The sequence below is a fragment of the Eurypyga helias genome, unplaced genomic scaffold (assembly GCF_000690775.1).
Source record: "Eurypyga helias isolate BGI_N326 unplaced genomic scaffold, ASM69077v1 scaffold7604, whole genome shotgun sequence".
Lineage (NCBI taxonomy): Eukaryota > Metazoa > Chordata > Aves > Eurypygiformes > Eurypygidae > Eurypyga > Eurypyga helias.
The window spans coordinates 7,152-20,063 of NW_010248137.1; the positions used below are offsets into that span (position 1 = coordinate 7,152).

A 12,912-nucleotide genomic window follows, 5' to 3' on the forward strand; every position below is an offset into this window, starting at 1 on the left:
TAGTGGAAGGTGTCCCTGCCCATGGCAGGGGGGTTGGAACTAGATGATCTTTAAGGTCCCTTCCAACCTAAACCATTCTATGATTCTATCTGCCCCATGATCCTTGAATATATAGATATCGAATACATATCCTCGAATAGTTTAGGTATTTATCAGCTTACACACCCACCTCCGTGCAATATGAAAGATGACTTTGGTTGGTCAGGGAGACTGCATGTGTCCTGTTACTCGTTGGTTTACCACTCGTGCCTGCAAGCGGCCTGCTTCGCTTGTGTGGGACCTCACAAGATGAGGCTTCCCGCCGTCTGTTTGCATCTATGTGTCTAAATACCTTTTTAGGTTCGCTCACTGGAGAGAATTGTTGTCAGGTTCCCATCAAGAGAGCTGCTCAGTGCAGCAGGTCTTACCAACTTGTGATCAAAGCCAGATTGGGTGTAGTGTAGCGGTAAAGGTCATAAAATTATGAGAGTGAGTAAATGGGGCAGAAAGTGGCCTGGCAAAACAGCACAGCACCACAAGTTGAGGGGCTAGGAGTTGAGGAGCTCATGTGTTGAGGTCTTGGGCGCTATGGGGATGCCAAGACAGGTCTGGAGCTGTGTGTGCAAGATCTAGTGACTAGATGTAGCTGATACATGACCTTGAAGAGCTTTCCGAGCTGTTCTTCTCTGACAAACCACTTGCAAGTACCTTTGGGGGAGTGGGGAGGGGTGCCCTAACCCAGGACGGCTGTGCTCACCCTAGGGAGAGGGTTGATCAAGTGGCCAGAGAGAAAGAGAAGCTGCGGTCGGACTTGGAAAAAGCCGAGAAGCTGAAATCCCTGATGGCCTCCGAAGTGGATGACCACCACGCTGCGATTGAGCGCCGGAACGAGTACAACCTCAGGTACGGTGTCCGCTTCACCCACTCCCCTTCTCTTTGGGGTCACTGCTGTGGCATCGCAGGGGCTGCGTGGTAGAGGTAGTGGCTTCACTTGTGATGGTGTCTGCCGCCTGCTTCTTCTTACGAGCTGCCCTCACCTCCGATGCCCTCGTAGGAAGCTGGACGAGGAGTACAAGGAACGAATTGCAGCTTTAAAGAACGAGCTCCGGAGAGAGCGGGAACAGATCCTGCATCAGGCCAATAAACAGCGGCTGGAGCTGGAGCAGGAGATAGAAAAGCTGAAAATTGATGAGAACTACATCCGGGACCGCCTGGCACTTTCCCTGAAGGTAACGGGGACTAAACGCAGCTGGCATGTTCCCCCAAAATGCAGGGGTGCCCCGAAGTGTGGAGCAGTGCTTGCAACGCAGTCCTTGTTGAGAAGATGCACTGCAGCACATGTTGAGCTACCCAAAAGTAATTTTAGGAGTAAGAGAGAGCTGTATGTGTGAGAATTGGGTTTTTTGGGTCACCCCGATAGGTTACTCCTTGGATTTGTAAGGCTCCATTTCCAGTCTCTGCTGCCATCACATGCACGTGTACAGCTATTGGGTGGGCTGTCTGCCTTGATGGCTGTTTGGCTGTCCAGCCAGGAGATAAAAGGTCTTAATGAAGCTTAAAATACTGCTTTTTAAAAAATAAACTCTAAAGCAAGTTCGCTTGTATGCCCTTGGATAAAGTTTCTGCTATTTAATGCAACGGTATCGCTCACCCATGACCCCACAGGCTCACATCCTTTTCCAACGTTGTTTTTTTTTTTTTAGAAACCACCTCAGTTTACAACCTTCTTCTGAATCTGACAGCTTAGTTACATATAATATTTTAAAGTCTCTTAAACCAAGAAAATGTTGATGCTAATGGTGTTGTCTTAGCAACTTTTGATGTTGTTTGTATTTTGCCGTGGCAAGGGGGTTGTACATCCGTGGGTAACAAATTCCTCGGCCGAAGCTTGTAGTGGTGTCGCGCTTGGACTTGACTGGGAGATTATTCTTTTCCAATGAGTTACCATGTGCTCACGTTTTCCTTCTCCAAATGCTGAGACTGTTGGCGGTGGGGGGGGTGTGTTTTGTCCAGGAAAACAGCCGCCTGGAAAGTGAGCTATTGGAAACAGGAGAAAAACTGGTTGAGTATGAAAGTTTGGCAAGCAAACTGCAGAGGAACTTGGAAAACGTCCTGGCTGAGAAGGTAAATCCTCCTTTTCTTGGTATGCTTCCAGAAGTAAATTGCTTTTCAGTGACTGCACTCGAGCTGCCAGTTTAATAGCCGGAGGCTCTTGTGGTCCCTATCCAGGTGTGACCAAGGCACAGCCTGCCTTGTTGACTGCCTGACTGCCTGACTTCCTGTTAAGGAAATTAAAGATACTTCATCTTAGCTGTAGTTTTATATTAATTAACAGCAGGGAGGTGACAGCGAAGCAATCATCCCGCAGATCTGCAGGGATTTCTGCAGGGGGAAATCTGAGAGGGGGGTTGGTCTCTTCTCCCGGGTGACAAGACAAGAGGAAACAGCCCCAAGGTGTGCCAGGGGAGGTTTAGATTGGATAGTAGGGAAAACTTCTTCATGGATCAGGCTGCCCAGGGAGGTGGTGGAGTCACCATCCCAGGATGGATTTAAGGGCTTTATAGATGTGGTGCTCAGGGATGTGGGTTAGTGGTGAGATTGGCAGTGCTGGGTTAAGGGTTGGACTTGATGATCCTAAGGGTGTTTTCCAATGTGAAAGATTCCATGATTCTATATACTGGGATTCTCAGAGCATCAACTTTGCAGTTCAACAGCATAGTTTGGGTTGGAAGGGACCTTAAAGACCATCTAGTTCCAACCCCCCTGCCACAGGCAGGGACACCTTCCACTAGACCAGGTTGCTCCAAGCCTCATCCAGCCTGGCCTTGGACACTTCCAGGGATGGGGCATCCACAGCTTCTCTGGGCAACCTGTCCCAGTGCCTCCCCACCCTCTCAGTGAAGAAAATTGGGATTATTTGTCCAACTGAGATGTGCACACGCTAAGCTAGAAAGCTGTGGTGTGTGAAATAAGGTTAGCATGGGAGCTATGGTGAGGCAGCAGCCAGTATTTGCTGGGGAGGTCGCCTGTTGTCCCGCTGTCAGCAGGGAAGCGGAGCTGCTGTAGTTAATAAAACAGAGGGGAGAAGGCTGCAGGACTGCTGGTGAACAGCACCCAGGCTGCGATGAGCAGGGCTGCTTGGCAGGAGGGTAAGTGTTCCCCGTTCGTGCCGTTGCAGTTCGGCGACCTGGATCCTAGCAGCGCGGAGTTTTTCCTGCAGGAGGAGAGGCTGGCGCAGATGAGAAGCGAGTACGAGCGGCAGTGCAGGGTGAGTATGAGCGCTAGCGCGGAGTGAGCGGAGCCCGGGGCTGGAGGCCTGGAAACCCTCTGCCCCCGTTGACCAGCAGCAGCCTGGAGCAGCAGTGCAGCACTACTGTTTTTTCCCATGCAATGGCTTTTTTCCCTTAATCCAAGTTCTTGGGGGGTGGAAGGCTCTTGCGGCAGAGGCAACTGGCTGAGCTAAGAGGATGCAGTGCCCCACAGGTGGGCTGGGATGGTGTCCGGAGCCTCCTCCGTTCCCCAGCCGTACACCCAGCCCAGCTCCCCGCAGAGTTGCGCACTAGTGGGTTTTTGATTTACGAATGTAGAGGTCAAGGTAGGGCAAAGTTGATGTTGAATTCTAATTTGAAATGCAGGAACTGACAACACAAATAAGGTAAGTCAGAGTTTTGGTGGCTTCCAGAACAGTAGTATGTTCTTAAAATAAAACTAAAACTGTAAAGCTAGTCTTCTCCTCCCCAAATCTTGTATGGCAAGTACTACTTTAAGGTGGGCCAGCAAGTGTCTATTTACATATCTGTTTTCGGATGACTACTGTGGTTATGAGCATTTAGCTCTTCTCTCCTGGATGATCCTTTCCATTCAATAAAGAGCTGCCCTGGCAAAAGGCTGTCTAACCTGAAACAACACAGCAGCTCTGTTAAGAAGCTGCAGTTTAAAAGCAAAGATTTTCTAGAAATATTTGCTGAATTGATACTTTAAGAAGTTGTTCAAATATGCAATTGATTTTTTTTTTTTGGTACTGCCAGATATGAATCGGCTCTCTGAACCTTTCCAAGTTGCAGAACTGTGTGTTGACACATCCAGGGATTAATTTTCCTCAATAAACACTGTTCATTGAGCTGAGTGCATGGCATTTGGCACAAACACTCGAGCTACTCCTCTGGCAAGTGGGCAGAAGTACCAGATGGTAAATGCAGTAATGAGGGTATCTCTTTCCTAATTTGATCTCTTGCTTCCGATGCAATTTTTCAAGTAGATGGTGTTTGGGTAGGTATTTCTCAGCTGTTTGAAAATTGTTCCTCAGCTGCTGTTTAAGAAAGGTTGGAGGAAGAAGGAGTAACATGAAAGGTCCTGGAGCATGAGATATTTCAGAGGCAGAATATATAGAGGCTCTCAGTCTGAGGAAGGATGTGTCAGGTGAACAGGTTGGAACCCAGAGGAGGATGGATTTTTGCTGATAGGAGGATGACTGACCATGACATGATGGCAGGATTATTGATGGCAGGATTATTGACAAGTCTTTACCTACTGTAATTCCCTCCTCCACGTCTCCTCGTGGGAGCGGGTTGGTGTACAGATGCTCAGCTGCCGCGGTTGCTTTTCCTCAGGCTTCTCATTCTCCTCCCTCAGGAGCTGCAAGACCACATCGACGAGCTGCACTCGGAGCTGGAGGAGTACCGTGCGCAGGGAAAAGTGCTCAGACCTTCACTGAAAAACTCCCTGTCGGAAGAGTTCGATATTGATATGAAAAATCACGGCAACAGTGGCATTGAGCCTGACCAAGGTAGAGCACAGACAACCATCTTCTGCACTGAGGGTATTGATGAGAACATCTCAGAGGCAGTTGTGTAAAAGCTTTCCCAAACCCTCATGGGGGGAGACTCAACCACCACCTCCATTTTTGCTGTTTCCCATTAAGTGGAATCTGGCTGCTGAACAGTATTTCAAGCTGAAATTAAAGTTTGCAGTTTCTTGTCTGCATGTGTGAGGGGAATCTGAGAGCTGCAGCTAGCTGCGTAAAGAGATTTAAATTGTTGAAATAATTCTGTTGAGAACGTGTCTCTTTGGGCTTTAAGAATACGTTAATTCTCTTTTTAAAGGTCTTGGTTCAGAAGACTGCAACCCGTTAAATATGAGCATAGAGGCAGAAATGGCTATTGAGCAAATGAAGGAGCAACACCACAGGGATCTACATCAGCTCAAACAGGAGCTTGAAGACACTGTAAGCTATTTTAACTTGAAACAAAACTTTTCCAGCATCTTCATACAGGTGGAAAGGTTCTGAAGGACTTTTAATGCCTAGTGAAATAACTTTTCAGTGAAACTGAGCTTCTACCTTCCCTCCTCCTTCTGCATGTTGCATCCTCGTGATGCCCACCAGCTTTTGAGAGGGGTGAGCCTTTCCAGGCAGCATTGCATTTCCCATCTTGAAGCCTGCTGCATCTGGATTAGCCACTTCATTCCCACTGGCCTGGGCTGACTGTGGGTTTGAAAGGCTGCTGGCAGGATGCTGTGTCACTGGTGGGGCTGAAAGGTGATCTGTGCTGGGGGAGAGTGGCAGCTCTGCTGTTGTGATACCTGTGCTGCAGAAAATGGGCAGTAGGTCCCCATTTTCTGTATCTGTCTGCAGATTAATCTTCGAATCACGGAATCTTTTAGGCTGGAAAAGATCTTTAAGACCATCTAGTCCAACCGTTGTCCCAGCACGGCCAATCCCAGCACTGACCCATGTCCCTGAGCACCACATCCACACGGCTCTGAAACCCCTCCCGGGATGGTGACTGCCCCCTCCCTGTGCAGCCCCTTCCAGTGCCTGACAGCCCTTTCCGGGAAGGAACTTCCCTAATACCCAATCTAAACCTCCCCTGGCACAACTTGAGGCTGTTTCCTCTTGTCTGGTCACTTCTCCCTTGGGAGAACAGACCAACCTTGCCCCCCACCCCACCTCCCAGCACCCTCCTGTCAGGGAGCTGTAGGGAGCGATAAGGTCTGCCCTGAGCCCCCTCTTCTCCAGGCTGAACACCCCCAGCTCCCTCAGCCGCTCCTCACAGGAATTGTGCTCCAGGCCCTTCCCCATCTTGGCACCATGCAGAAATACCTCCTTTGGCTCTCAGTGGAGAAAGCTTGGCTCTGGAGGGGCTTACGATGCTGGGGCAGCTCCACTCCATGGTGCAAGGATGAGCTAGCACAGGTCGGGGCATGGCACAACCCCCACTGCTGGCCCACACCGGGTCGGGGTCACAGTGTTCCCAAGCCAGTAAGACCCCCCCCTTGTTCCACAGGTGAGGGGTGCTGCTGTACAGGTGGCCAGGCTTGTTCCATGGCATTTGGTTCAGGACCAGAAGTTGGGGGGGTCCCATCAGGCTTCCACGGCATGTGTCAGAGCAGTGCCCACCTCCTGATAAAAGATGGTTATGGCAGTAGAGGCGTGTTAAAACTAGAACCTTTTCATTGCATGTAAGGCATAACACAGGTTTGCTGAAACTGTAGTGGGATGAAGCTGGGATGGGAGTGGGAAAAGGGAAAAACCAACCCACACCTAAAATTAACTTAGAAAAAACCCTCAAACAAGCAAAAGAAAAAACCCCAAAAAACCTTTTTAAAGGGAAAGACTTCATCTGGCTGTTCATTTGGGGAAGGTTTGGAAAAAGTAATCAGTGAAATAAGGGCCTGTAGTGATAGGACAAGGGGTAATGGGTATAAATTGAAATCAGGGAGGTTTAGATTAGATATCAGGAAGAAATTCTTCCCAGAGAGGGTGGGGAGGCACTGGGACAGGTTGCCCAGAGAAGCTGTGGATGCCCCATCCCTGGGAGTGTCCAAGGCCAGGCTGGATGAGGCTTGGAGCAAGCTGGTCTAGTGGAAGGTGTCCCTGCCCATGGCAGGGGGTGGAACTGGGTGGGCTTTAAGGTCCCTTCCCACCCAAACCATTCTGTGATTCTATGAAATAGAGCCCAGCTGTAATTTGCAAAGCTGATTCAGGACTTGAAAATTGCTAGTTGCTTCTCTTCCCCACCCCCTCCCCCCTAAATTTGCTTAATGGAAAAGCATGAATTTCACTGGCTACTACATAATAATCCTCTTTATGCTAGTAAGAAATCAAGCTGAGCACGGTAGCATTCTTTGTCGTGGAAATCAATGTAAGATTATAATGTGTAAATCAAAATATTCTGTAGAATATACGGAACTGTGTAATACAGAAACAGGGAGGAAACATCTCTGTAGGACATTCTGTAGAAAATGAACCAATCCAATCTGTTGATCTCTTTGCAGGTGAGCCATTACAAAAAGCAGCTAGATGAGACAAAAACCCACTGTGAAAAGGAGCAAGAGGATATGAGGAAAAAGTACACCGAGGAGATGCATGTCATGGAAAAGCAAATAACTGGCCTTAAAAATCAAATTGCAGAGCTGCAAGGAGAGGCAGCAGCACTCAGGGAACAGCAGGAAAAGCTTGACTGCAAATATAACGACGAGAAGAACAAGCTACAGATGAGTTTCAGTGAGGAAAAAGCCAATCTGCAGGAGCTGTTGAGGCAGGAGCATGAGGAGGATGTCAGAGCCAGACTGGAGCAGGTCAACGAGAAGTTTAGTCAAGAGCGGGAAGAACTGATTCAAAACGGCATCTGGGTGGAAGAGAAGATGAGAGTTTTGGTGCAGACGCTGCAGGAAGAGAAGGGAGAGCTGGAACAGGGCTTTCGGGAGGAGTTGAAGAGGCTGGCGGAGGTGCACGCCCTGGAGAAGGAAGAGCTCCAGCAAGAGCTGCGGAGGAAGCACGAGCAGGACCTGGAGGAGGAGAGGTGAGTGTCACCGCTGGCGGGGACAGCAGCAGCAGGTGCTGGCCCTGAGGGCTTGGCGTGGTGACCACGGGGAGCCGCGTGCAGACACGACTCCCGATGCTCAACCCAAGCGTACGGCGCTGCTACGTGTTGTATTCCAGACTCCGAGCTGCTCTCCAGGGGCATTTTCTTCTGACCTTTCTCAAGCAGAGGTTTCTATTGATTTTTAGCTCACCCGGAGGCAACAGCAATGTTAAAGCATAACCAGACGTGATTAATTTGAGCTCCGGTCAGGATGCCTCTGTTTTATAAATCCTTTGTGCTTTGTACTTGTAAAGCATTTGAGTTCTCAGAGCTCTTGTTTCCTGAAGTAAAGGGACGGCTGGTAAATGCTTTTTAGGCAGGATGGAGCGTCAGAACAAACTGAAATTGTCCTGGGGTGAGAGGGAGAGACGGGGGTAAGAACATCTGCCCCCACAGATCTGATGGCAAGACTAGAAGGGCATGTCTTGTACCTGAAGCCTTTCCTGAGGATGTTTCGTGAGTTGTACTTGTCCAAGGCGATCAGATTTTTAGTTTTCAAGTTCCAACAATTTGCCTCAGATCTAACTTTGGCTCCCAAACACCCACCAAACAGTGCTTCATCTGAAACTCAGTGAAACAGTAATTTTTTCAGCCTGTTTTATTCGGCCTAAAAAGCCATTTGAATCTCTGAGTTAGCCCAGAGTTTAGTAATATATTATGTTAACCATGTTTAGGAAAAAAATGGAAAGTGACTATAACGGAAGAGCAGTCGCATGCAGAAACTCAGTTTTCTGTCGACACACAAACTCTTGTGAATAAATACGAAGAAACGATCCAAAATCTGGAAGGACGTTACCAGCGAGAGTTGCGTGAACTTGCCGAACAGCAGAGAGAGGAGAAATCTCAGTGGGAGTTTGAAAAGGATGAAATGGCTCAGGAGGTTGCCGAAGCTCACGAGCAACTGAAGCAAAGTCTGGCAAATGAAAAGGCCGTTTCCACACACAAACTCTTGTGAATAAATACGAAGAAACGATCCAAAATCTGGAAGGACGTTACCAGCGAGAGTTGCGTGAACTTGCCGAACAGCAGAGAGAGGAGAAATCTCAGTGGGAGTTTGAAAAGGATGAAATGGCTCAGGAGGTTGCCGAAGCTCACGAGCAACTGAAGCAAAGTCTGGCAAATGAAAAGGCCGTTTCCTCTGCCCTGACCCGGGAGAAAGATCTCCTGGAGAAGAACTTCAAGGAAGAGGTGAACAAGCTTGTGAGCGAGAGAGAGCAGCTTCAGAAGGAGCTGCGAGACCTGAGGAATGCTGCTGAGAAGCAAGAGGAAAAGCTGAATGAGAAAATAACACGACTCCAAAACGACCATGAGAGAGAGCTGAAGAACAAAGAGGAACGAATATCCGTGGCGGAGGAAAATGGGAAGTTGGTTAGGCAAAAGCTGGAGAGACTTGACAGTGAATATAAGAGAGAGAAAGACGACCTCAATTCCAAACTTCTTGCTCTGGAGAGTTTGAACAAAGACATTTGTGTAAGAGCAGAAACAGCAGAGGCCGAGATGAGTTTGGAGATCTCCAACCTTCAAGGGAAAATACAGGAATTGCAGTGGGAGGCTTGTAGTTTTTCCGCACTACAGAATCACTACAGGGTCCTGGAGAATGAGTATGCCAAAGCAAAGAGCAAAATTGCTTCTCTCCCCAGCCTGATGCCTCTGGGAGATGATGTGGACGTCCTCTTAAACCTGCAGAAAGTGCACGAGCAAGCCGTGAAGGAGAATGTCAGAATGGCTGCGGAGATCATCCGTCTGCAGCACCGGTTGCGAGGTTCCGAGCGGGAGCCCACGCGACCTCACAGTCCCGGCTACTCCGACTCCGGCTCAGACCGATCTCTGCTGCCGGATAAAACGGATCCCGATTCTGAAGGGTTGCCCAGCGATGGTAAAGATGCAGACACGGGGACAGATTCAGAAGTCCTTCCGCTTTCGGAGTCTGAGACCACCGACCTGGAAGAAAGGTCTGAGGTTGGTCCAGGTTTGGAGGACGCGTGTGTTAAAGTTGGAGCGGGCGGCCACGCGCTCGAGGCGCACATGTGTCCGAGGCAAAGAAGTAAAGCAGCACTGGGAGCTGACGGCCATCAGGATTGTGACAAGAATCAAGAGTTGCTTTCTCTGCTGCGAACAAAGAGAGATCTTGAGAAAACTCTGGAGAGAATTCCCAGACCAAAAATGCTGCACAATGACATCAAACAGCAGAAGGTTCACCTGCTGAATCACAGAGTGACTCTCCAAAACAAAGGGTTGGTGTCTGATGCTTTGAAGCTGCAGGTTGAGCTTGAGAAGGCTGAAGAATTGAGTGAAGCCTCTCTCCGGCTCGATCATGCTCCTGGGTCAGCAAATGGTGACCTGAAAAGCGTAATAGCTCGGCTTTGGAAAAGGCTCAAGGAGTTAGAGGACAGATCGATGGCACAGGCTAATCTCCTGTCACTGCAAGAAGAAATGCAGGTAGAAAATGAGGATCTGAAATGTGAAGTGATAGAGTTAGTTGAAAAAAACAAAGTGCTAGAAGACAGCCTGCGAGAGCTGAGAAGCCTTCACGGCAAACTGGAAGGAGGTAAACGGGAGAGTATTGAGCTCAGAGAGGAAAACACACAGCTCCTCCAAAAAGTTAAAGAATTGGGAGATGCCCAAGAACAAGACGCACCAGGAAGTGTAGCTGCCCACAGTGACCAGTTCAGGCAACGATGCCAGCTTGGGAAGCTGGAAGAGCACGCCGGCGTGTTTGCGGGTCAGCAAGACGAGCACTCCCAAAGCGACAGCACGGCGCGAGAAACGCTGGAAGAGAGGGAGCCGCAGGAGCCCAGCGGAAAGCGGAAGGAGAAAGCTGCTTCTGGGGTTAAGCCAAACGACGTGCATCTCCACGAAGGGAGAACGGAGAGGCACGCGGTGCCGCACGGCTTGCAAAGCACGTGCGCCGAGCTGCAGCAAAAAGTCGATCTTCTGAGGTAACGTACGCGTGCAAACAGTCGGTGGGGAGCGTGCCGGCCCCGCCGGAATCCAACGTGCCGCTTAGAAACTAACCTCGTGCCCCACTCGCCGCTCCGTAGCCGCCCGCCTGCTGCTGCCTGGCTGCTGCATTAACCACTGTAGTTTAACTGGGGGTAGAAAACGGTGCCTTGGACCCTAACTACTAGCAAGCAGGCTGTTCAGTCGTGGATAACGAGGGTTGAAGTAACTGTGTGTGACTTAACTCCTCTCTGACCGTGACGTAACGTGAGTGGTAAAACAGGAGCGAACTGCCGGCTGTTCTGGCTTTGGATGTAGTCGCCTTCATGGTGTGTAGCTGATGGCACATCAGAAACCTCTATTTTTATGTCCAAAATACTATGGTAGCACTTCCAGAATGCTTTTAGCTCTTACTAATATCACCTCATCACCCTGTTTGCTCCCTTCTAGCACTGAATGTTACTTGGAATGTTAGAAATGCTTCTATTTTTCTCAATATTTAAGTTAATACTAGAGAATTAGGATAACTTTTTTTTTCCCCAGCAGGAGCACTTGGGGTTAGGAATCCATCAGGGGTGTCATGTGGTAAATACTGTTATAACACAGAGAACACAATACCTTACCTACTTGTTGATAACTGCTGCGTTTCAGCAAGGTTGATTTTTTGGAGGCCATAAAGTGGCTACAAGCAGCTTAATTATGGTTCAGCACCGGCTTCCTGCAGGAAATTGTTGTTTCAGGTATTACACCAAAAAAAAAACCCTACAGTCACCTCGGGACAGAAAAGGCCCTTTCCAGGGCTGCTCTTCCCAGCGTGCTGGACTCTAGAAAGAGCTGGGGAAACAGTTTGCTCTCCTAGCAGTCTGCATATTGTGGTGTCGAGCTGTTTAAAGTTATTTGTAACTGAAGGACTGCAAGGTGTTCTATGGTGTTAGTGAGAAACTTCTACTAGGTGTCTTAAATATTTAACTAACCGTAGCTGTACAGAAACAGGCACAAGGAGCCCCTTTTTCAGTGATCTGGGAAGCACTCTTACTGGATGAAATGTAAAATCCGTGTACCGTTTGTATGTAAAATAAGTGAATTGTAGACTTGTTTTGAAATACTGCAGGTATTTTTATGATAATTTTTCTCTGTGTGGGCCTTGACAATATATAGAACCAGTTTTCACTTGTCTCTTGTCTCTGCCACAGATGTGAAGCCGAGAAGCTCAGAGAAGAAAATGCCATTCTGAAGAATGAAGTGACTTTATTGAACGAGGAAGGTAGCGCTTCCAGCCTGAAACTGAGGGAGCTCAATGGATCCCGAGAAGAATTGCGGTGAGAATCCAACGGGGCACGTATCGCCCGCGTGCCTTCGGGCTCGCGCTGCGGCGCAGGCACGATGGTTACGTCCCGTCTCGCAAAGCTCCTTCGTCTATTAGATGTTCTGCAGAAGTTGAAATGGGCCCGTTCCATGGCGCCATTGGAAATCCAGCTGGTTGATAGTCTATTCCTCGCCCTTTTCACTTGCCCCAGCTTGTCCTGCCCATTGCTAGAGCCAAAGCAGGGGCTTCACTGAACAAGTTCAGATGCCCCAGGAACATACAGACACGGGACCTGCTTACAAGCTGACGGGATGCAATTCTTGCAGCAGCAAAGGCAGAGCTTGCTGTGCTGGTGTAGCCTTAGACAAGGCAGGAAGAGGTACGGTGTGACAGAGCATTGCAGTGATTTGGGCTTTTGCAAGTAGATAACCATCTATGTTCCCCTGAGTAGCCTTCCCTTTGGGAGAAGAACTATATGGGGTGCCTTGCGGAATCGAGCACTTGCTAAGCAAGAAATAAATATCCAGAATTATAGTTTCTGGTGATGTCAAAACCCAGCCCATTCTTGTTGACATGTATATTAACTAATGTTAATGAACTGTCTTTTTTCCCTTAGGCAAAAGATAGAGGCTGTGAGAAAGGAGAAAGTGGCTGTACAGAAGATGGTTGACAACCTGAAAAAGCAGGTATATGGACAGAGCCCATAGTAGAAATCCTCACTGTATGAAATTACTTAGATGGTCACAAAACCAGAAAATGACCATTATCTACGTTTAAAGTTGTTGATAACTGTTCTCATTAGAATCACAGAATCATAGAATG

General features: G+C 48.7%; 1 protein-coding gene across 1 annotated transcript in view; it reads left to right on the plus strand.

The window, feature by feature from the left end:
* Nucleotides 1-12,776, plus strand: part of LOC104509122 (ninein-like) — a gene marked incomplete at both ends in the record, with an annotated part of 19,160 nt that extends 6,384 nt beyond the window's left edge. The window contains 12 exon segments of the mRNA XM_010150956.1: nucleotides 742-882; nucleotides 1,034-1,208; nucleotides 1,993-2,103; nucleotides 3,158-3,247; nucleotides 4,612-4,765; nucleotides 5,082-5,203; nucleotides 7,255-7,781; nucleotides 8,519-8,552; nucleotides 8,554-8,724; nucleotides 8,925-10,783; nucleotides 11,978-12,103; nucleotides 12,707-12,776. Coding sequence (XP_010149258.1) covers nucleotides 742-882; nucleotides 1,034-1,208; nucleotides 1,993-2,103; nucleotides 3,158-3,247; nucleotides 4,612-4,765; nucleotides 5,082-5,203; nucleotides 7,255-7,781; nucleotides 8,519-8,552; nucleotides 8,554-8,724; nucleotides 8,925-10,783; nucleotides 11,978-12,103; nucleotides 12,707-12,776 — 3,580 coding nt within the window.
* Between the last annotated feature and the right edge of the window lie 136 nt (nucleotides 12,777-12,912).